This window comes from Coptis chinensis, chromosome 9 (assembly GCF_015680905.1).
Source record: "Coptis chinensis isolate HL-2020 chromosome 9, ASM1568090v1, whole genome shotgun sequence".
Lineage (NCBI taxonomy): Eukaryota > Viridiplantae > Streptophyta > Magnoliopsida > Ranunculales > Ranunculaceae > Coptis > Coptis chinensis.
In genome coordinates, this window is record NC_141464.1 from 25,388,834 (window position 1) to 25,414,991 (window position 26,158).

General features: G+C 38.6%; 1 protein-coding gene across 1 annotated transcript; it reads right to left on the reverse strand.

Annotated features, from left to right (window-relative positions):
• Nucleotides 1–9,011: 9,011 nt before the first annotated feature.
• On the reverse strand, nt 9,012–9,914 carry LOC147475328 (uncharacterized). The gene is made up of 4 exons (XM_086585378.1): nt 9,700–9,914; nt 9,426–9,627; nt 9,218–9,335; nt 9,012–9,163 (listed from the first exon to the last, which is right to left on the reverse strand). Exons 1-4 carry the CDS (start codon nt 9,912–9,914, stop codon nt 9,012–9,014), a joined length of 687 nt encoding a protein of 228 aa, XP_086441504.1.
• Between the last annotated feature and the right edge of the window lie 16,244 nt (nt 9,915–26,158).

A 26,158-nucleotide genomic window follows, 5' to 3' on the forward strand; every position in this document is an offset into this window, starting at 1 on the left:
TGCGCTTCCTTGAGATCGCTCCGATGTTCTGATGTTTGAAAAATGAGACGAAACGTGGGAAACGTGGGAGTGAAAGGTGAGTGATGGAAGTTAGGTGTAGTGTGGGTTGTGAGTGTAGAATGAATGAAGTTTTATAGGTTTTAAGTTGCTAAAAGCGGATCGGGAAGTTGCCAAAAAGTTTTTACGGCAATTTCCGGAAATACTAAAATTTCCAAACCCGAAAACGGAAACAACTCATATTCTTGATTCTAAAACAACCCTAGTATCTTTTCGGTTGAATTTAGGATAGAACCTACCTATTTTATCGAGATTTCATCCTACCATGATATTTATTCATAGATATGCCTAATCGGCAATATTCTCACCCTGACTCTGAAATAACTTCTAAACACGAGGGTCATATAAAAATCATGCTGGAATAGATAATACTACCCCCAAACAATTTGGAAAGGTGGGATCAATATTAAACAACCACGCACGATGAAAATAACGACATTATATTAATATTGGCATTAAATGCCCTTTCACTACAAAATTCAAATTACGGAATTAAAACTTACATTAAAATAACTAACAATAATAAAACTACAAATAAAAAGCATCAAGCTATATTATCTCTAACCACTTCGGTATTGGTAGCGGAGGGCACACGCTCAGGAGATGGCTCCTGAGCTCCCGATGGGCCAGCACCATTCGTCTTTTGGTGAGGACGCTCGTGCCTCGATGATGTATCCTCAGAAGGAGAATCCCCATGAGGTGGAAAGCGTGCAAGCATATCGGCCCGGAACTGGCGCTGAGCTTCTAGCTCAGTCCTCATCTGTTCCCACCGCTCATCCTCTCACTGGGTACGAATCTCAAAGTTATGGTGGATAGTAGCCTGTCGAGTCCGGAGGTCTTCGCAGATCGCATTGAGTGAACGCATGCCACGATGAATCACAGCCATGGTTACGCATCGACCCGACACCTCTAAGGCATCAGCATCAAAACAAGTCAAGTCTTCCTCATCCTCCGAGTCATTCTCATTTCCACCATCCTCCTCATCCTCTTCCCTATCCTCAGGTAACCTCTAAACTCGTTGGACACAATCCTTATAAATACGAGGATTTCGGTGTAGGCTGAGGTAAATCCTATCAGACGTCGGAGTCACTCTCAACTTCAGCATGATCATGGTTATCAAAACAGGGAGAGGTGCAATAGACTTTCCTACTCCCCTAATCATGCTAAGCAAAAACTCCAAAATGCGAAACTCGTTACTTCTGCTCCTGGAGTATCCATAGAATGTGGAGGCAGTTTAGACCGATGTCGCTGACCTTCTCCTTCCCTAGGATGTTCCGACCAATCCACTGAGCTGCAGCCAGCTGGTTGGTTCTTAGGGATGCCTGGTGAACACAATGCGAGCTCGCATTGTAGTTCCCTTCGGTAACTGTCGCGTTCATCAACGGCTCGACCCCATTATATTGGGACTCCTGTAACGTGGCATCCAGATGGATTCTAGGCGGAATGCCTAGAATCTCAGCCAACAACCCAGTAGTTACTTCCTTCCTCCTCTTTACCACCGTAACAAAAATTCTACTCCCCTCCAACTCCCTCGTGTTGTAAAACCGTCGGACTAACTCTTCGTGGTAAAAGGCGTCAGTCGAGTACCACAAGCTATTCCAATCTCTACTAATCATTTCATCACCATAAAATGGCGCGAAGTGGTCGCCAGTAAATGCTTGCTCCGGCAAAATTCGACGTTGTTGAGTCATTGGAGTTTGAACTGATTTGGGGTTTGTAGAAGGTGTAGGAAGCAATGAGGGACAACCTCACACAAAAAGAAACGATGGTGGTGGTGGTGTGGTGGCGCGGTAGCTTGATTTTTTTTTTATTTTTCGGTGGTTTTTGATGATTTAAATTGGTGGAGGTGGTGGTGGTACGATTTTGAGAAGATTTGGAGTGGGTTTAGATGTTTGGCGTGGGTGTATTGGTTTTCTCTTTTTCTTTTTTATTTTTCAGTTAGGGTTTGAAGCTTTGTTGGTCGTTAATGGCGGTTTGGAGAAGTGAAGAACGCGACTGTTGGTGTGAAGGTAAAGGTAAAGCAGTGCGGTCGGGTTGGGCCAAGCCCATTCAATTTTTCGAATTTTGTCGATTTTAAAAGCGACTTCAAACTAATATTGCCGCCGTTACGGTCCGATTTTTTGCGAATGAGATATGGAAATGATCAGGAGAGAATTTCCAATCAATGATCCATAAAACACTCTATTCCGACCGTAGATGACATATAAAGATAGTGGAAAACGCCTTGAAGTGCGTGCATGGCGTAAGTTATCTTGACGAATGAACTCTAAATTCATAGATTAAGTCAACCTGAATCAGAATACAATTAAACGGCCTAAAGCAACTCTAATGGGACATAAAACATTCTAGTGCGGAAACACGAACACCCCACCCCAAACAAATTTTTACAAATGAGTTTAGAAAATTTGTTTTTTTTTTTAAAAAATGGGTCTTTTAAAAGTCGATTCGAGACTTCCTAGATTACTAAATTTATTATTTAATATATATATATATATATTTTTACTTTTATAAGAAAAACAATAAACAATAAGGACATAATTCACCCCATAGAGAAACATGACTCAAAAATCCGAGAAAATATGCAAGAGTGGAAAATGTGAATTATGTTAAACGTTGACTTAGGATCCGGTACTTACAGCCACACACTCCATAGGGAGGGCCCGGTTACCTTAATGGTGCACTCACCAATATATGAAAATGAAAGGAAATGAACCAAACACAAAAAATTGAGTCATTTATAGTCAGATACTCGAGAATTTATCTAAACATATGTATAAACATGCAGTTTATCATATATCAACAACCCAAATAGTTGTGGATCATTTCATAAATAAATATCACAGAAAACATATCCAAACACAATCAAGCACCAAGATTTCCTATGACGCAACCTAGTGAACTGAAAGCGAAGTCGGATAGACCTATAACGTAACCTAGCATGCACCTTATTTTTCATCTTTGAACGAGAGGGTGTCCTAGTGAATAAGTGTGGAAAAATGAACGGTTGTGGAAGATATGGTGGATATGGATAAGTTGTAGAAGGAAATCATGTAAACAATGAGGATGTGGGTTTAGCACAAACTCATTCATGGTGTAGGTAGGGACTGTCTCAAGTCTGAAAATGAAGGTGTCAAATGGTTTGTCCTTCTAAAATATTTGTGTGCTAGGAGGATTTAAAAAATTATGAAGCACAAGAGAAACAAAAGGATCGAGTGCAAACTCGAGATTCCTTTGAAATGGTGGAAAGAGGGGAGTCGAGGTGGATGTTGTGCAAAGTAGTTCTTGATAGGGTGACTCATCACCTGCTCTAAGAAACTCATCAAATTCCTCATCTAGATTGGTCATATCCACATTACTATGGCATTCCTCTATATCTTTGAGAAAGTCATCTATCTCGTCTTCATCCATAATATGTGTATCGACTAGTGTAGGGATGAAAATGTTGGAGTCTGAACTTCCAAAGGAAAGAAATTTAGGTATATGATTATCAGGGAACGTGTTGTTGAAATAATCTCGAGCGAAGCTCTCGATCATGCTAACCTCTCCATCCATAGACGAATCGGGTAAATATGTCTTTGTTTTAAAAACATTTACTTCAACAGCTAGATGGCCAAAAGACATGGACATCGAACCATCGCGGCAATTAATGAGCGCGTTGGCGGTTTGCCGGAAAGGGCGCCCTAAGATGATCGGACACAGTCAGTCGTTAGCGACTCAGATCGAGGATGACAAAATCAGCGGATAGTAGAAATCCTGAACTTTTACCGGATTTTTCGACCACACCCTTAGGATACTTAATAGACCGATGAGCTAATTGCAACGTCATTTTAGTGGGTTGCATCTCGTCTAGACCTATTTGTCTATACAAATAAAACGGGAGTAAGTTAACACTAACCGCCAGGTCTAATAACGCGGTCGTCGTATATGAATCTCCTAAGGTGCATTGTACTGTAGGACGACCAGGGTCCTTGTACTTAACAATTCATTATGTTCAGATAGAGTTGGGAATTATTCTGTTAAAAAGGCATCTTTTGGTATATTGGTCTTACGCCTAGTAGTACACAACTCCTTAAGAAACTTAGCATGGTGTGGTAACTTTTTAATAGCTTCGAGGGAGGGAAGGTTTATAGTTAGATTCTTGAAAACGTCCTTAATCTCCTCATAATTTGTATCCCTAGTTAACATGGCTAATTTTTGTGGAAACGGTGGTTTCTCTCTATATTTAGCAATGGTATCACCTGGATGTTTAACCTTGGCTTTCTGTTTCTTAGGTTGTGTTGTAACTGGTACCTCTACAATGGTAGGCTCTTCAGTTTCTATTTCGGAATCTAGTAAAATAGCAGGTGTAGGGGCTACTGGTGGGGTAACTATAGGCATAGTTACTTTGCTATCAACCACTTTGCCAGAACGAAGAGTGGTGATGGCATTTAGCTCACCTACATTTTCATATTCATTACTAGTATTATCAGTTACCTCAAAGGCTGTGTTTGTTGTTTTAGGATTAGGTATTATGACACTGAAACACACCTTTGGGTTGGGCTTTATCTTGGGCCAACTGTTGGCTTAAATTATTAATGGATTGTAGAAGCTGTTGGTTAGATTGAGCCATGGTTTGGAAAAGTTGTTGGCTCACTTGTATGAAGGTGTCAAGACGATTCAGTTGTGTGGGTGTAGTAGTTACGGGTGGTGTGACTGGAACTATCTCGCGTAAATTATTTATGGGCGGATTTTGATAGTTATTATTTACCGGAACGATACCTCTATTAGCATTATAATTATTATAACTACCTTGACCTTGTGCTTGACCTTGTCGAGGTTGCACTTGGTTGTTATAATTATTATAATTACCCCGACCGCGCCCTTGTCGTGGTGGAGCTTGGATAAACCGTAAGCGTTGGCCTAACATATTGATTATTGTACCCTGGAGGTGTGACATGTTGGGTATTTCTCCAACCGAAGTTAGGATTTTGTCTCCAAGGGGCGTTAGGTTCACTATTAATGGAACAAGCCTGTTCATAGGCTGTAGGACAGTGGGAGTCGGGATGCTCAGGAATCCAACAGAAACTACATGGATTTGAATTTACATTAATGACAGGGATAGACTTTTGTTGAACAGAAATGGCCTCTACCTTTTTAGTGAGTGATTCGATTAGAGTTTTAAGCTCGAGATCATGTTTAATTTCAAACATACCGGCGGCTTTAACTGTATTAGAAGAACTAGAAGAGCGGTAGATATCGTCACTACCCCCCCCTGTGTTATTTAAGCTTTAGTTTGATCCTCTAAAAATTTATAAGCCTCCGAGGCTCCTTTACTTAAGAAACTACCCCCATTCATTATGTCAAGGACTTCTTTATGGTGGTGTAGAAGTCCTTTGATAAAGGCACGAACTAACGTGTCTTTCGCTAGGTTATGATGTGGACACTCTATAAGCAGATCGGTGAAACGATTCCAAGCCTCTGAAAATGATTCATGAGGATTTTGTCGAAAGAAATGAATCTTGGAAAGCATCTCATCCGTCTTTAGGGGTGGGTAAAATGTTCCATAAACAAATGAACAAGTTTAGCCCACGAGTCCACGTAATTAGGCGGGCAGTTAACCAAGACGCCGCCTTTATCGGGCTAAGGTGAAAGGGAATACCCTCGGTTTAATTTGTTCCGCACCAACCGTAGGATGGTGGAATGTTGTTAGGACTTGTTCAATCCCACGCGTAATGTTGATAAGGTTTTTCATGGTCTAAACCATGAAAACGGGTAACAAATTAAAAATATTTGGGGTGATTCGGAAATCCCCCACTGGGTCTGCTAGAACGATGCAAGATTTGGGGCTATCGCTCAAGGCTTTGTAGAAGTCAGAGAGAGGAGTCTCTCCTTCTTCATACATTATATCAGGTGGTATGTGTGAAATAGTAACTAGAGGTGTAGTGGGTGGTATACTAGATAGACTTGTTTGTTGACGTTGTAGTGTAACTACGTTCGGTGTTTTTTTTTTTCGACCAGACTTTAATCTCATACAAGGCTAAGAACAAACTTAGCTAAACATGTCAACACTCCAAATAATCCTGATATACTAGTATAAACCTCTTACAAGAGATGCGAGGTGTGGAAGAAAGGAATACCTGATTGCGTCCTTGCTTCGCTTATGAATAACGTCTTGTTTACGCGTGTTCAGTGTATATAACAAGTTAGAACACTGAAAAACTTAAAAAATCGAAGTTCGAATCAAACCCGGGAAATCCGCAAAATTCAGCTTCGGTTCGCATGGTGGGTCACTTTGAAGGCGTAGGTGAGGTCCTTCGGTGTAAACTTCGAAGTTCACAGTGTTTGGCCTTGAGTCGCTTCGGTTTGAGGTTTGGGCACGGTCGACTTCCAAAAGAACTTGAGCACGTGTCGCTCCTTTTGGGGCAGTGCGCTCATGCCATGCAAATTTTTTTGAGGAAGTTTAATGCTGAAAAAGACAACCCCGGTTTAGAATCGAACAAGGGTGGGTGGGTGAAATGGGACTTTAAGAAGAGTACTTACACTACGAAAATAATGCGAAAGTGAAACTAAGATGGCAGCGGCGCCATTTGATAAACAACTATTGTCCCCGGCAGCGGCGCCATTTGATAAACATAAAAAATGAATAGTTTACCTACGAAATGAACGATAAAACTCAAAACCTAAGTAAACTAAAACTTATTATTATGTGCCTAATTTATCAAATATTTCTACTCTCAATCCTATTGAGATATAGTGGAGTAGATGATTCGTTCCACTCCTAGTCCTTTCGCATGGTAATGTTCTCTACGTATAAATAATCTTAACTAAAATCTAATGAGAGATTTACGAAATGATAACTAGACTACGATGCAACTACCCACAAAATGCAACTAGTCAACTATTTAAACAACTATGGGAATACTACGTCGATTCTATGATAAGGAGTTAGAGGGGGATTGATTCCACCTTAGCTCAACTTAATCCACTAACGACGAATAAATCGTAATCGAATTGAATTGAATCGAGAACAATCTAGTTACTCCTAATCCCTAATTACACATGACATTTATACCAATTCATAACTAGCATGTGAACGATTACACCCATTCTCATGGTGAACTAATCATTTCTAGAGTGGAAAGGAAATTACTTAATTTAATCTACGGTAAACGGAATCAAACTTTCATTAAGGCTTCTCAACCCCCTCTAATGGAGGTTTAGCCGAGAATCATCACGCTATCATTCCCAATCAAATTCGAACAAGACATAATATAAAGACTTGAACTTTACTTGTTTAAACTCAATTTAAAACTACTCATGCAATAATTGAATTAAACTAATAATGACAAATAATTGAATCTAAGAATTGAAACTAAACAATTAATGGAAATGAAACTAGATTATCAAGAACACGATTTTATTAATCTAATGAATAATAAACCAATGATTCAAATACTAAATTAATAATCTACTTGTTCTAAAGTAATTAATTAAATATGAAACTAGATCTAAAACAAGATATGAAAAACTAATTAATTAACTAATTGAAATTCTAAAACTAAGTTCTAAAACTAATTAATGGAGGCTAACTAATCTAGGTCTAAATATCCCCTTAACAAAGAGCTAAGGAATCTAGGTCTAAATATCCCCTTAAAGAAATTGAGCGTCCTCTTGGATCGAAGATGGCCAAGTCCAAGAGGAACCTAGAAAAATCAGTTGGTGTGTTGGAGGGTTTCTTTACACATTTAGATGATAAATATGCAAAGGACACAAGTGATACACAAAATTCCATTGAACTTAAGGAAAGGGAGCTTGCAAATAGTAAAAGAGTTGTGGCGGCGAGGGAAGAAAAAAATTGGCTTCAAAAGTTACAATATGAAGCTAAGATTTTAGCTACCGATATAAGTATCCTTCATCCTGATACCGCTTTTATGATTGAGCAATGATAATTTGAAATACGTGTTGAATGGGCAAGTGCTCGAAGTGGTTCTAGCTCTAACCTAGTTTATGTAATATCTAGTATCTTATTTTAATTAATGCACTATGTATTTTAATTTCAATATATTTTTAAGTAATGCACTATGTATTTTAATTTCAATGTATTTTTAATTAATGCATTATGTATTTTGTTTTCAATGTATGTATAATTAATTAACTATGCACATAGTTGGTAAAACCTTTGGGTGATGATACCATAGGTCTGGAGCTCGAATCCCGCCAGCATAAAAAATTACTGATCTCATTTAAAAATAGGCTTGCCAATAAAATAAAAAAAAAAAAAAAAAATGCACTATGTTTAATTAAACAAGATAATTCATTTCATAGAAATATAATTACCAATAAAACTAAAATACATTGAAATATAGTCAAATACATAAAAAATACATCACACTTTAGAACTTCATAGTTCACTTTTGGATTACATAAAACACAACTCATATTAAAACAGAGGAAATACATCACACTTTAGAACATCAAAGCTCACTTTTGGAATTATATAAAACACAACTCATAAACATAAAATTAAATCGCTTAGTTCATGTTCATTCATTTCCATTTTCCCCTCCTTCTCCCTCTGCATCTTACCAACTTGGATCATAAATTGGTGCTGGTGCATTGTGAATGTTCTCTATGCCAGTCCAATTCCACACATGCTCAACTAAGTCCATTTGAAGATTAGTATGTGTAACTTCATTTCTAATTTTATTTCTTGCTTGAATCATCTAGTAGACAAAATGAAAGCCATCGTCTTCCTGGTAGAGCTTCAGTATGCTTTCATTCCTCTAACCTTTCAAATTCCACACTCCACTTTCACGTTCATTCTCAACAATCATATTATGCATTATAATGCATGCCTTCATTATGTTCCCAAGAACAACAACACTATGACAATGCGCAGAAGCCTTAATAATATGTCATCTTGCCTGCAAAACTCCAAATGTCCTTTCAATATCTTTTCTTGTAGCTTCTTGACGCTAACTAAACACTTTTTCATGAACATTTGTTGGATAATGAATGGATTGAACAAATGTGCCCCATTTAGGGTAAATACCATCAACAAGATAATATCCTATATCGTAGGTATTACCATTCACATTAAAATTAACAGCAGGAGACTCACCTTGCTCTAATGATTCAAAAACATGAGAACGATGAAGCACGTTAATATCATTATACAAACCTGCTAAGCCGAAGAAGCAATGCCATATCCAACAGTGTTTGTCTGCAATGGCTTCAAGCACAAGAGTTAGTTCCTTCTTGTACCCCACATGTTGTCCAGCCCATCCAGTTGGGTAATTCTTCCACACCCAGTACATACAGTCGATTGATCCAAGCATTCCTGGAAAACCCTTTTCAGTATTTTTAGCTAATATCCTAGCCGTGTTTGCCTTAGTTGGCCTTCTCAAGTACTCTTCCTCAAATGCGGTGATTATTGCTTTGCACCAATGCTTAAGAGAATAAGCTGCTGTAGAATCTCCAAGTTGAAAATATTGATCCGTTGAATCAAATGAACAACCAGTTGCTAATTGTTCAACTGCAGCTAATCCCTTCTGCAATCCTGAAATTGCTTGCCTACCCAATCCATCCACCCTGTCTTAGAAGTAGTCATCGAATGATGCAATAGATTTCAACATCGTGAAAAGCTCTCTTTGCACCATGTACCTTCGCCTAAACTTATAAGGAGGCCACCTACAAGGTGTTGTGGAATAATCCCTCAGTATAACTTGTTTACGTACATCCCCACCATCTCTAAACGTATATGCTCTACCTAACACAGATCCACCTCGCTTGTCTATATTCACATCTTCAATGAGTGTTTGACCTATTAATGCCCCAGCAGTGAATAATAACTGCCTCCTCCTCCTTCGCCTAGTCATATCATTATGCTCATCTCTTACTCTTTCCATGTAGTCATCTTGAGCGTCGTCAACACTAGAAGATGAACTACTACTAGCTACCCATAAACTTTGATTTTATGCAATTCTTTCATGTCTAGACATATTTTTTCAATAGTAATTATCACTTGCTTGTTGGGAAGAAGATGGTTGTTTGATCTGGAAGAAGAGAAACAAAATATGTAGTAGTCATATGTAATATCTAGATTTTGGTCAACTCTCCAACTGACAACACATTCTACCCTATCCAAATGTACCATATGATAAGTACCTAAAAGTGTAGTTTTGAACCATTAATAGTATTCTATTTAGGCCAATTATGTTTATAATAAAAAGAGTTAGTAATGTTTAATTATTTTTGTATATTTTAGGTCTTAAAGTTGTTTATGTGCTTCAAGATGCCATTTTTGCATTGAAAACGAGTTAAGATGATTGCTAGAAAAGTTCTACATTTAAGGCCCAAGAATCAAGAAGAAAAACCTTTCTCAAGCCCAATCAAAGCTGGGAAGTCAAAGTCAATTCGGATAGAAATAGAACAAAACAATTAATATAACTTCAAATGGGTGTATCTTTGGACTCGGGCCTCCGAATTTGGCCTACTTTATGTCAAAAAACCGAATGGGAATCATCTTTCCAATGGACCCAGCCTTACCCCAATCAGAGCTAGAAAAGTGGATGAAAATGGTACTAAAGTAAGTTTTAACAGTTATGGCCTCTTTAGACTTAACCTAATAGACTTTGGGCTCACATTAGAGACCCATAGTCCTCCTTTTGGGCCCATGCATGAAAATATAACCCTAACCCTCTTCTATATAAAGAGGCTTGAGACTAAACAAAACTTGGTTTCTCCCACTCTAGTTTAGTTGTAATTAGGGTTCTCTCTCTCTCTTTATAGAATAATTTAGTTTAGTATAGTTTATAATAAGGGTTTGTAGCCACCATTAAACCATCAATAAAAGCTTTAGTATTTAACTCTCTTTATTCTGATGTCTTTAATTCATTGATTAGTTAGTATAAATCTGATGACACAAGGCTAAAACCTCTATTAGAGGGGGTTTATGAAGCCACGTGAGGATGATTTGTTAGTAGTTTAGTTATTGTTTTGCAAAAGAGTTTCAAGTTTGATTCTTATGATTGTTTAGAGATAAATATCATAAGAATTGAACTAGAGTTTAGAGCCACCATCAAAGAGATTTGTGGTGGAGCTAAACTTTCATGCTAGTATAACAATGACTATAGAGATGTAAGTTGTTAACTAGGGATCAAGAAAAGCGATTTGATGACTAAACTAATAGCCAACAGAATCGCGTCACCGAATCACGTGGTGGAATTTCCTCTCTCAAATCTTTTTTATCATCATTATATCTACTATTTTAGCACATATTTTTAATGTTGTCATAAATCATATTACTCTATCATTAGTTAATAGTTTTTTAGTTTAAATTCGTTACAAGTATGTACAAGCAAGAGTGGAGAACATGATTACTCCCTATATCCTATGATATTGTGAGTATTATTATATTATTGATATGCATGATTTAGTATTGTTTTAAATTAATGTTTTCACATCTATTAATCTTTAGTTATCAAATGGCACCGCTTGCCATCTTGCTTTGTTACGTATCGCGTGTTTAGATTATACAAAATTGTTTTCACTATTCACAAACACAGACACTGAAAAAACTGTTCGCAATTTCTTCGAATTTTTCTGCTACTGTTCGAGAGCATACGAGTTGTTTACTTTTCAACCCTAGTTATTTACTTGTGAGCGCGTGCACCTCATATTTGCCTTCACTAAGCGCGACCCGCATTCTACTTGATAAGAGCCCAAAACTGTAGTTTTAATCCCTTAACAATAATACTTTTAGACCAATTATACGAGTAATAAATAAGAGTTAATGCTAATTATATGCTTTTATGTATTTCAGACATTGAAGTCAATTATGTGTAGAAATGTGCCACTTTGGCGATATAAAGGAGCAAAGGGTTGGTTGCTAAAAAGTTCTGGGATTATAGGCCAAGACGGGCAAAAACAACACACAAAAGTCAGCAGAACTTCCGAATATCGTATCTTTGGACTCAGGCCTCAGAATTGGGCGTACCTTATGTCAAAACGACCGGCTCAGAAAGAGATTTCTAACAATCAAAACATTGACCTAATCAAAGGAGCAGAAGTAGATGAAAAACCTGTTGAAGTCAAAGCCAACTGAGAAGGGGCCTGTGGACTGAAGAAATTGGGCTTTGGGCTCGATTTTTCGGCCCAAAACATGGACCCTCAGCCCATGCACGAAAATGTGGATCTGGTCTCCTCCATTTCCACACACAAGACTTAGCTCTTAAGTATCAATTAGCTTAGGATAGAAAGTAGCCATTAAAAAAGCTTAGTTCTAGATCTAGTTTTGAGAAATTTAATTAATTATTTTCCATTCCATTAATTAGTTTCATTCCTTGTTTTAGATTAGTTATTTGAATCATTGAATGTCATTCATTAGATAAATAAAATAGTTAGTTCTTGTTAAATTCTTTTTTGTTATTTATTGAATTACTTAGATCTAAATTTAGTTATTAGTTGTTATTCAATTCTTAGTTGTTAATTTAGATTTCAATTATTATTTAGTTAAATTCAATAAAGGAAGAATTTTTATATTATGTCTTATTCAATTTCATTTAGAAATGATAGTTGGATGAATCGAGGCTAAACCTCCATTAGAGGGGTTTGATGAAGCCTTGATGAAAACTTGATTTTGTTAGCTTAGAATCGTTGTAAGAGTCTATTCCACTCTAGAAGGGCGTTGATTCGCCATGAGAATGGGTGGACGTCCTCACATGCTAGTTATGAATTGGTAGAGATGCCATGTATAATTGGGGATTAGAACGACCAATTCTTACCGTAAGAACATAAGAATTGGATTACAACAATCTATGCTAGTTTCTTAAGTTGGATTCAAGGTGGATTCAATTCCCCCCTAATTCTTATTCTAGATTCAAACCTTAGTATTCCGTAGCATTTTGTAGTATAATTCGTAATTCTCTCATTGACTTTGGTAGGATTGATAGTCGTAGGAAACTTGAATGCTAAAGAACTAGGAGTGGAACGAATCTTCTATTCCAACTCTACTTCAATAGTATCGAGAGTAGAAATCTTTGATAAATCTAGTACAAGTTCAGTTATTAGTTTTACTTTCGTTTAGAGTTTTATCACTTTATTCATTAGTAAAACTATTCATTTTACTATTATCAAATGGCGCCGCTGCTATCTTAGTTGCCTTTAGCATTGTTTTAATTAGAATTGTTAATTTTCCAAATTCCCATAACCCACCCACCCTTGTCTGATTCTCACTGTGGTTGTCCATTTCAGCACTAAAAATTTTCATCGAAAAATTACACGGAGCACGACCAGGCATAATTGGAGCGCCACCCGCGCCTGGAACTCCACTCTTTGGCTGAGTGCGACCCGCGCCTTGCCAAGGCAAAACACGAGCGCCCCCGCTAAAGCGCCTGGACTTCGAGGTTTTCCCCGAAGCCCACTGCGCCCGCCCAAGGCTAAATTGGAGCGCTCCTGCACCAAGAGCTTGGAACTCCAAATCGAACCTGGAAGCTACACCATACCTACTTAGGCCTATTCTGAGCGCTACTTGTGCCCTCTGCTGAAACTGCCCAATTTCCACAGGTTTGTTTCAAATTTCCATTTTCTCATAGTTTTCAGAGTTTTAACTTGTTATACACACTGAGCACGCGTAAACAAGACGTTATTTATAAGCGAAGCAAGGAGGCATTCAGGTACTCTTTTCTTCCACACCTCGCATCTCCTGTTAGAGGTTCATACTAGCATATCAGGATTGTTTGGAGTGTTGTTGTGTTTCGTTAAGATTGGCTTAGGCATGAGATTAAGGTCAGGCTGAAGAAAAACGCCTAACATAATGAACCGGCAACGTCAACAAACACGGCTTTCTAGTATACCACCTACTACACCTCTAACTAATATACCACACACAACACCTGAAGTAATGGCTGAAGAAAGAGAGTCTCTTCTCTCTGACTTTTACAAAGCCTTGAACGATAGCCCTAAATCTTGCATTGTTCTATTAGACCCAGTGGGGGATTTCCGAATCCCCCCAAATATATTTAATTTGTTACCCATTTTTCATGGGTTAGACCATGAAAAATGTTATCAGCACATGCGTCGGATTGACCAAGTCCTTACTACATTCCACCATCCTACAGTTGGTGCTGAACAAATTAAATTGAGGGTATTTCCCTTCACTTTAGCCGATAAGGCGGCGTCTTGGTTAACTGCCCAAGCGCCAAATTCTGTGGACTCGTGAGCTAAACTTGTTCAACTATTTATGGAACATTTTTACCCACCACTGAAGACCGATGAAATGCTTTCCAAGATTCATTTCTTTTCACAGAATCCTCATGAATCATTTTCAGAGGCTTGGAATCATTTCACCGATCTACTTATAGAGTGTCCACACCATAACCTCGCGAAAGACATGCTAGTTCGTGCCTTTTTCAAGGGACTGTTACACCACCACAAGGAGGTGCTTGACATAATGAATGGAGGTAGTTTCCTAAGTAAGGGAGCCTCAGAGGCTTATAAATTTTTAGAAGATCAAACTAAGCGTAATAATAACTAGGGGGTAGTGACGATTTCTCCCATTCCGCTTGTTAATCTACAATAGTTAAAGCCGCCGCTATGTTTGAGATGAAACTTGATCCGGAACTTAAAAATTTAATCAAATATCTAACTAAAAAGGTAGAGGCTGATAAGAGCCCAAAACTATAGTTTTAACCCTGTAACAGTCATACTTTTAGACCAATTATATGAGTAATAATTAAGAGTTAACACTGATTACGTGTTTTTATACATTTCAGGCTTCAAAGTCCATTATGTGCAGAAATGTGCCACTTTAGCTAGATAAAGGAGCAAAGGTCGGTTGCTAAAGAGTTCCGTGATTAAAGGCCAAGATTCAAGAAGACAAAGCCTTTCTAAAGCCCGGTCAAAGCTGAAATCAAAGTCAACGCGGGCAGAAACAGCACACAAAGTCAGCAGAACTTCCGAAGGCCGTATCTTTGGACTCAGATCTCGGAATGGGGCCGACCTTATGTCAAAACGACCGGCTTGGAAAGAGCTTTCTAATGGTCTAAGCCTTGATCCAATCAAAAGAGCAGAAGTGGACGAAAAGTCTATTGAAGCCAACTGCAGCTGAAGAGGCCTTTTTGGACTGAAATAATTGGGTTTTGGGCCTGATTCTCTGGCCCAAAACATGGCTCCAAGCCCATGCACGATTTTTGGATCTGAAAGTATAAAAACCAAAGCTTAACTCTTTGTTAATGGTAGCTAGTTAGACCTAAAAATATAGATAATTCTAGATCTAGTTTTCATGTAATAAAATTAAGTTTAGTTTAAATTCAATTATTGCTTTAAATTAATCTTTAGAATCATTGTTCTTCATTAGTTTGATAAATAAAATAGCTAGTTTGTTAATTTCGATTCTTGTCATTTATAATTGTTTAGATCTAAATTCCCTTATTACGTAGATAGCTAGACCTAGATTAGTTAGATTATTAATTTAGTATTTGAATCATTGTTTTATTATTCATTAGATTAATAAAATAGTGTTCTCCATAATCTAGTTTCATTTCCATTAATTGTTTAATTTCAATTCCTAGATTTAATTATTTGTCATTAGTAGTTTAATTCAATTATTGCATTAGTAGTTTTGAATTGAGTTTAAACAAGCAAAGTTTCAATCTTTATATCATGTCTTGTTTGAATTCCATTGGGAATGATAGCGTGATGATTCTCGGCTAAACCTCCATTTGAGGGGGTTGAGAAGCCTTGATGAAAGCTTGATCCCGATTATCGTAGAGCCGTCGTAATTTCCTTTCCACTCTAGAAATGATTAGTTCAACATGAGAATGGGTGTAATCGTTCACATGCTAATTATGAATTGGTAGAAATGCCATGTGTAATTAGGGATTAGGAGTAACCAGATTGTCCTGCAAAGCAGTTCAATTCGGATTACGACGATTAAATGGATTAGTAGGATTAAGTCGAAGTTAAGGTGGAATCAATCCCCTCAACTCCTTATCATAGAATCGGCGTAGCATTCCCATAGTTGTTCTAATAGTCGACTAGTTCCATCTTGTGGGTAGTTGCATCGTAGTCTAGTTGCCATTTCGTAAATCTCTCATTAGACTTTAGTTAAGTTTACTTATACGTAGAGAGCACAGCATGCGGAAGGACTAGGAGTGAAACGAATCACTCTACTCCACTATATCTCATAGGATTGAGAGTAGAAATCTTTGATAAATTTTAGGCACATAAAATAGTTTTAGTTTACTTACGTTTTAAGTTTTATCGTTCATTTCGTAGGTAAACTTTTATTATTTTTATGTTTTATCAAATGGCGCCGCTGCCATCTTAGTTTCACTTTCGCATTATTTTCGTAGTATAAGTACTCTTCTCAAAGTCCCATTAAACCCACCCACCCTTGTTTGATTCATACTGTGGTTGTCCATTTCAGTATTGAAAACTTCCGAGAAAAATTTGCACGGAGCGCACCCGCGCCCAAAAGGAGCGCACCTGCGCTCAAGTTACTGGAAGCTGAGTGCAACCCGCGCCCAAACACTATAACTTGAACTAACACTGAGCGCGACCCACGCCCAAAGTGAGCGCACCCGCGCCCTGAGCTGAATTTTGCCAGATTTCCATATGTTTGATTCGAACTTTGATTTTTCAAGTTTTTCAATATTCTAACTAGTTATATACACTGAACACGCGTAAACAAGACGCTATTCATAAGCGAAGCAAGGACGCAATCAGGTATTCCTTTCTTCCACACCTCGCATCTCCTGTTAGAGGTTTATACTAGTATATCAGGATTGTTTGGAGTGTTGACGTAATTAGCTAAGTTTGGTCTTAGCCTTGTATGAGATTAAGATCTGGTCGAACAAAAACACCGAGCATAATTACACAGCAACATCAACAAGCACGCCTATCTAGTATACCACTCATTGCACCTGTAGCTACTATTCCACATACTCTACCTGACACAATGCCCGACGAAGGAGAGACTCCTCTCTCGGACTTTTATAAAGCCTTGAGCGATAGCCCCAAATCTTGCATCGTTCTAGAAGACCCAGTGGGGGATTTCCGAATCCCCCCAAATATTTTAATTTGTTACATGTTTTTCATGGTTTAGACCATGAAAAACCTTATCAGCACATGCGTAGGATTGAACAAGTCCTTACAACATTCCATCATCCTACGGTTGGTGCGGAACAAATTAAACTGAGGGTATTCCCTTTCACCTTAGCCGATAAGGCGGTGTCTTGGTTAACTGCCCAAAGCGCTAATTACGTGGACTCGTGGGCTAAAACTTGTTCAAATTGTTTATGGAACATTTTTACCCACCCCTAAAAAGACGGATGAGATGCTTTCCAAGATTCATTTCTTTTCGACAAAATCCTCATGAATCATTTTCGAGGCTTGGAATCGTTTCACCGATCTCCTTATAGAGTGTCCACATCATAACTTAGCGAAAGACACGTTAGTTTGTGCCTTTTTCCAAAGGACTTCTACACCACCATAAAGAAGTCCTTGACTTAATGATTGGGGTAGTTTCTTAAGTAAAGGAGCCTCGGAGGCTTATAAATTTATAGAGGATCAAAACTAAAGCGAAATAACAACTGGGGGGGGGGGGGGTAGTGATGATATCCACCGCTCCGCTAGTTCTTCTAATACAGTTAAGGTTGCTGGTATGTTTGAAATTAAACATGATCCCGAGCTTAAAACTCTAATCGAATCACTTACTAAAAAGGTAGAGGCCATTTCTGTTCAACAAAAGCCTATCCCCGTCATGAATGTAAATTCAAATCCATGTAGTTTCTCGTTGGAGTCCTCAAGCATCCCGACTTCCATCGTCCCTATAGCCTATGAACAGGGCTTGTTCCATTAATAGTGAACCTAACGCCCTTGGAGACAAAATCCCAACTTCGGTTGGAGAAATAACCAACACGTCACACCTCCGGAATTACAATAATCAATATGTTAGGCCAACGCGCCGCTTTTATCCAAGCTCCACCACGACAAGGGCGAGTGGGGATAATTTTAATAATTACAACAACCAAGTGCAACCTCGACAAGGTCAAGTACAAGGTCAGGGTAGTTATAATAATTATAATGCTAATAGAGGTATCGTCCCGGTAAATAATAACTATCAAAATCTGCCAATAAATAATTCACGCAAAATAGTTCCAGTCACACCACCCGTGACTACTACACCCACACAACCGGATCGTCTTGACACCTTCATACAAGTGAGCCAAAAACTTTTCCAAACCATGGCTCAATCTAACCAACAGCTTCTACAATTCGTAAATAATTTAAGCCAACAGTTGGCCCAAGATAAAGCCCAACCCAAAGGTGTGTTTCCAGGTCACGCAATACCTAATCTTAAAACAACAAACACAGCCTTTGAAGTAACCGATAATACTAGTAATGAATATGAAAATGTAGGTGAGCTAAAGGCCATCACCACTCTCCGTTCTGGCAGAGTGGTTGATAACAAAGTAACTATGCCTATAGTTACCCCACCAGTAGCCCCTACACCTGCTATTTTACTAGATACCGAAATAAAAACTGAAGAGCCTACCACTGTAGAGGTACCAGTTACAACACAACCTAAGAAACAGAAAGCCAAGGTTAAACACCCAGGTGATACCATTGCTAAATATAGACAGAAGCCACAGTTTCCACAAAAATTAGCCATGTTAACTAGGGATACTAATTATGAGGAGATTAGGGACGTTTTCAAGAATCTAACTATAAACCTTCCCTTCCTCGAAGCTATTAAAAAGCTACCACATCATGCTAAGTTTCTTAAGGAGTTGTGTACTACTAGGCGTAAGACCAATATACCAAAAGACGCTTTTTAACAGAACAATTCCCAACTATCCTCGAACATAATGGAATTGTTAAGTACAAGGACCCTGGTCGTCCTACAGTACAATGCACCTTAGGAGATTCTTATACGACGATCGCGTTATTAGACCTGAGGGCCAGTGTTAACTTACTCCCGTTTTATTTGTATAGACAAATAGGTCTAGGCGAGATGCAACCCACTAAAATGGCGTTGCAATTAGGCTGATCGGTCTATTAAGTATCCTAAAGGTGTGGTCGAAAAATGTGTTGGTAAAAATTCAGGATTTCTACTATCCGGCTGATTTTGTAATCCTCGATACAGAAGTCGCTAACGACTCTGTCCCGATCATCTTAGGGCGTCCTTTCCGGGCAACTGCCAATGTTCTCATTAATTGCCGTGATGGTTCAATGTCCATGTCTTTTGGCCATCTTGCTGTTGAAGTAAATGTTTTTAAAACAAAGACACATTTACCCGATTCGTCTATGGATAGAGAGGTTAGCATGATCGAGAGCTTCGATCGAGATTATTTCAACAACACGTTCCCCGATAATCATATCCCCAAATTTCTTTCATTTGGAAGTTCAGACTCCAACATTTTCATCCCTACACTAGTCGATACACATATTACGGATGAGGATGACATAGATGACTTTCTCATAGATATAGATGACTATCATAGTAACGTGGATATGACCAATCTAGATGAGGAATTCGATGAGTTTCTTAGAGCCCAATCAAGAACTACTTTGCACAACATCCAACTCGACTCCCCTCTTTCCACCCTTTCAAAGGGATCTCGAGTTTGCACTCGATCCTTTTATTTCTTCTGTGATTCATAATTTTTTAAATCCACCTAGTAAACAAATACTTCAGAAGGACAAACCATTTGACACCTTCATTTTCACAATTGAGACAGTCCCTACCTACACTATGAATGAGTTTTGTGTTAAACACACATCCTCATTTTTTCCATGCTTTCCTTCTACAACTTATCCATATCCATCATATCTTCCACAACCATTCACTTTTCCACACTTATTCACTAGGACACCCTCTCATTCAAAAATGAAAAAGAAGGTGCATGCTAGGTTACGTTATAGGGTTGTCCGACTTCGCTTTCATTTCACTAGGTTGCGTTATAGGAAATCTTGGGGCTTGATTGTGTTTGGATATGTTTTTTGTGATATTTATTTATGGAATGATCCACAACTATTTCGGTTGTTGATATATGATAAACTGCATGTTCATACATATGTTTAGATAAAGTCTCGAGTATCTGACTATAAATGACTCAACTTTTGTGTTTGGTGCATTTCCTTTCATTTCCATATATTGGTGAGTGCACCATTAAGGTAACCGGGCCCTCCCTATGGAGTGTGTGGCTGTAAGTACCGGATCCTAAGTCCACATTTAACATAATTCACGTTTTCCACTCTTGCATGTTTTCTCAGATTTTTGAGTCATGTTTCTCTATGGAGTGAATTATGTCTTTCTTGCTTATTGTTTTTCATTATAAAAGTATATATATATATATATATTAAAGAATAAACATAGTAATCTAGGAAGTCTCGGAATCTGACTTTAAAAGACCCACTTAAAAAAACAAATTTTCTAAACTTTGTTGTAAAAAATTTTGTTTGGGGGTGGGGTGTTCGTATTTCCGTCCTATAATGTTTAGGTCCCATTAGAGTTGCTTAGGCCGTTTAATTGTATTTTGATTCGGGTTGACATAATCTATGAATTTAGAGTTCATTCGTTCGCATAACGTATGTCATTCACGCACTTTGAGGCATTTTCCACTATCTTATATGTCATCTATGGTCGGAATAGAGTGTTTTATGGATCATTGGATTGGAAATTCTCTCCTGATCATTTCCATATCTCATTCGCAAAAATCGGACCGGTAACAAAGCGGCAATATTAGTTTGAAGTGACGCGAAAAATCGAAAAATTAGAAAATTTCGAATTGGGCTTGGGCCCAACTTCAGCAAGACTAAGAAGCACCCGGCGTTTGCTCCTCCACACCAACAGTGGTCCTTCATCTTCTCAAACCGCCATTATCAAACAAAAACCAAAACTTCAAAACCTAAATCCAAAAATTAAAAAAGAAACCTAATTAAACCCACGCCCAGATTCAAATCAAGTTCAAATCTTCTCTAAAACCAAACCACCACCAAATCCACCAACTTACATCACCAAAAACCCGCGAAAAGTAAAAAATTTAAGATGTCGTGCCACCACCACACCACCACCACTGGTTGTTTCATTCGGTTGACTTAAATTCCAACCCCCACTACATTCCAAACACTCCAATGGCTCAACAACGTCGAATTTTGCCGGAGCAAGCATTTACTGGAGACCACTTCGCGCCGTTTTACGGTGACAAAATGATCAGTAGAGACTGGAATAGCTTGTGGTACTCGACCGAAGCCTTTTACCATGAAGACTTAGTCCGACGGTTTTACAACACGAGGGAGGTGGAGGGGTATAGAATTTTTGTTATGGTGGCGAAAAGGAGGAAGGAAATAACTGCTGGGTTGTTGGCTGAGATTCTAGGCATTCCGCCTAGAATCCATCTGGATGTCCCGTTACAGGAGTCACAATATAATGGGGTAGAGCTGTTGATGCACGTGACAGTTATCGAAGGGAACTACAATGCGAACTCGCATTGTGTTCGCCCGAGCATCCTCCCTCGGGACCACCCGGTGGGCTGCAGCTCAGTGGATTGGTCGGAACGTCCTAGGAAAGGAGAAGGTCAGCGACATCGGTCTGAACTGCCTCCACATTTTATGGATACTCCAGGAGCAGAAGTACGAGTTCTGTATCTTGGAGTTTTTACTTAACATGATTAGGGGAGTAGGGAAGTCTATTGCACCTCTCCCTGTTTTGATAACCAAGATCATGCTGAAGTTGAGAGCAGCTCCGGCGTCTGATAGGATTTACCTCACCCTGCACCGAAATCCTCGTATCTATAAGGATTGTGTCCAACGAGTTTGGAGGTTGCCTGAGGATAGGGAAGAGGATGAAGAGGAAGGTGGAAATGAGAATGCCTCGGAGGATGAGGAGGACTTGACTTGTTTTGATGCTGATGCCTTGGAGAGGTGTTGGTCAGATGCAGAACGCATGGCCGTAATTTATCGTGGCATGCGTTCACTCAACACTATCTGTGAAGACCTCCGGACTCGACAGGCTACTATCCATCATAACTTCGAGATCCGATCCCAGCGGGAGGACGAGCGGTGGGAACTGATGAGGACTGAGCTAGAAGCTCAGCGCCAGTTCCGGGCCGACATGCTTGCACGATTCCCACCTCACGGGGATTCTCCTTCTGAGGACACACCATCGAGGCACGAGCGTCGTCGCCGAAAGACGAATGGTGTTGGCCCATGGGGAGCTCAGGAGCCATCTCCTGAGCGTGTGCCCTCTGCTACCAGTACCGAAGTGGTTAGGGATAGTATAGCTTGATATTTTTGTTTTGTAGTTTTATTATTGTTAGTTGTTTTAATGTAAGTTTTAATTCCGTAATTTGGATTTTGTAGTAAAAGGGCATTTAATGCCAATTTTAATATAATGTCGTTATTTTTATTATGCGTGGCTGTTTAATATTGACCCCACCTTCCCAAATTGTTTGGGGGTGGTGTTATCTATTCCAGCATGATTTTTATATGACTCTCGTTTTAGAAGTTATTTCGGAGTCAGGGTGAGAATATGGCCGATTAGGCATATCTATGAATAAATATCATGGTAGGATGAAATCTCGATAAAATAGGTATATTCTATCATAAATTCAACCTAAAAGATACTAGGGTTGTTTTAGAATCAAGAATATGAGTTGTTTCCGTTTTCGGGTTTGGAAATTTTAGTATTTCCGGAAACTGCCGTAAAAACTTTTTGGCAACTTCCCGATCTGTTTTAGCAACTTAAAACCTATATAAACTTCATTCATTTTACACTCACAACCCACACTACACCTAACTTCCATCACTCACCTTTCAATCCCACGTTTCCCACGTTTCGCCTCATTTTTCGCTTTTCAGCACCTCGGGCCTTTTCGTGCCCCAAGGTGAGTCGCGACTTCAGCGCAAACACTGGAATTCCAAAATCATCGAGGCGACTTTTCAGCTTCAAGTCGAGCGCTTTTCGTGCCTGACTTCCGTGGACAAGAAAAATTCCAGTTTTCTGCTGGTTGTTTCCGGGTCATTCGCAGCTATTCCAGAGCATAATTTTAAGATGACATCTCCTACATTGATACCGGAACAGTCTTTTGAAGATTTGTTCCAAAGCACTACTTATGGTGCTTGGTTTTGCGAGGCGATCACATACGTAGGCTGGGAAACGCTTATGGTAAGACCCAATGCAATTTATTCTCCAACACTATCATCTTATTTTTACGATAACTGCATTTTCTTTGAGAGACCAGATGGAGAACAAGTGTTCTCCATCAACATTGATGATGAACCAATGGAAATTACCAGGTTCTTGCTAACATTTGTTCTTGGACTTGCTATGCCCGCTGAAATACAAGACCTATGGTGCTATTGGGTAGATAATATGTATGTCTACACTTATGAGTTTTTACATGAGTCGTATGGGGCAGGCATTTTCCGTATCGAGGACCAAGGGGACTATAACGTCGCTTTTGGTAGCCTGTCCATGAACATAGGAACTGTTATGTTTTGGATCATGCTAAACATTTTAGGGGAATGGCATTTTTCTTCTGTGAATGATGCCACTTGTAGCGTCTTCCTTACTTTAGCCACGGGACGTATGTGCCATGACCTTCCCAGAACCTTGATGTCTAGTTTAGCACGAGCCCATAGCATGAGGCATAAGTACCTTCTTATGCCTGTTCTAATTTCTCGTATTATGCTATGTTTCTTTCCCTGTTTTTGTACACGCTTCCACGGATTGGATTACGATCGACAATCGGTCGCGACCCACCAATAGTATTATTCGATCTTTCCGTGCAATGACTTGGCAAGGGTGGAGGATAGAACCTCATCAGGTTGCACCCTACACCCCGTCAGACCAAGTGGCACTTAATAGGTTAGCAATAATAGATGATAAATGGCGGAAGCCCGGCAAATTATCATGGCATGGCAGATGGCGAAGGAACCTCACTTCTTTATAGAAAAGATGATGATGAGGAGGATGATGAATAAAGTGGGAGATAAGGTAAGTTTTAATTCTAGTTAGTGTCTGCTTATGTCCCAAGCAATTTGATTCTTGTTAACCCCATAATGGGTGGAACTCTTATAGAGTTGCGTCAGTTTTTTATTTCCTATATTAGTACATTCTAACCTTATTTTGCAGATGTTCCTGAATTTCACGCGCTTCAATGGTATTTTTCCTACCCTCTTTATTTAAATGCTATGAGGACAAAACATGAATCTTGTTTGGGGGCATAGAAACACGTGTAATTAAGGCATCTGTTAGGATATAGATAGGTATAATATGCATTTGTTTTCTAGTTAAAATTTCAAAAATTCAAAAATATAAATAAATAAGTTCATGTTATACACTTAGGAATATTGGTATTCTTTTCCTCCTCTATGCTCTTAATAATCTAGAAGTCTCACGTAGCTTTTGCATTAGAATAATTTTTAGAAACTTAGGTTAATATGTAGGTAATAATCTTTGCATATATCTATAAATATATTACATGAGTATCTATGATTGTTAGCAAGAAGTTTAAAATCTAGGCTAGAGTACTTATTCTACAAATCCTGTGAGAATATAGCCTAAAGCCTTATATGAGCGAAACATTTGAGAAATGACACAAGGGAGAAGTAAAATTCGGATAGAGAAATCACACGTCCACTTGCTTGATCACTAAACCATATCCTAAGCGAGAATTTAGGCCCTTTTTGGATCGATATAGCCAGAAATTCAAACCTATGAATTATTTTCCGCTAGTCGCACCTCTGAGCCTTTCTTTAGCCTTTCATAAACCACAAATCCTTTACCCTGTTACAAAAACAAAACAAATTAAAAAAAAAAAATCAACCTACCCAATCTAGATAAGTCTGAGAATAGAATGAGGAAGAAAGTAGAAGAGAAAAAACCTGTGTAAACAAAAGTTAGTTAATTACTTCAGAAAATAAGAAGAGAAGTTTCCATCCAAAGAAAAGAAAAATAAAAATAGAAATAAAATAAAAACTCCAAAAAAATAGAATAAAAAGAGTCAAAAGCCAAAGAAAAAGAAAAAAATATGGCTAAGGATGGAAACCAAGTGTGGAAGCAAAAGTAAATAATAAGGTTTTCTCTAGTAATATGAAGACTCTATTATCTCAGACTTGTCCTTTTTGAATATCCATTTCCTTCCTTCTTAAACCATCTCCTAATCCCCGCATGCAACACCTAATAAAGACCTCTAGCTCAATTAGGAATAGGTTAGTGTGATAGTAAGTGGCAGATGTATTTGATCGACTCCGGCTTCCTTGTTGTCATTGAGATTGTAAGGTAAAGTGTGCCCACTGCACACTGGAGTAGCGAAACTTGAGTGGAAAAATCAGAGTGTTGTATATTGACTATTATTGTGAGAACCTACTTATGGACGCTATTCCGAGTTTCAGAAACGAACCTGCTAGGCATTTCATAGTATTACTCATTGTATATATGTTTATTATAGATGATTGATTATTATGCATATATTAGCTTAGGTTTCGACTTGATTACTCTATATCCATTGCTAGTGAGAGGTATAGTTAATTTAGAGCATGAATAAGGAAACAATAGTTTTATTTCTTAGTCGTTGTAGTATAGATGAAGTTTGTGAGTACCTTCATCGAAAACTCTCCGCGAGGCTATAACTCATCCACTAGGAAATTCCTAGTGGTTTAAGGCCTTGTTGCATATGGTCAATGCAATCGCACTCAGCGAAACGAGAGTAGATAGAACTCCATTTTTGGTCACTTATTCTAATTTCTCATCTTTGCTTGAGGACAAGCAAAATGCTGTTTGGGGTTGGTTTGATAAGAGCCCAAAACTGTAGTTTTAACCCTATAATAGTCATACTTTTAGACCAATTATATGAGTAATAATTAAGAGTTAACACTGATTACGTATTTTTATGCATTTCAGGCTTCAAAGTCCATTATGTGCAGAAATGTGCCACTTTAGCGAGATAAAGGAGCAAAGGTCGGTTGCTAAAGAGTTCCGTGATTAAAGGCCAAGATTCAAGAAAACAAAGCCTTTCTAAAGCCCGGTCAAAGCTGAAATCAAAGTCAACGCGGGCAGAAACAGCACACAAAGTCAGCAGAACTTCCGAAGGCCGTATCTTTGGACTCAGAC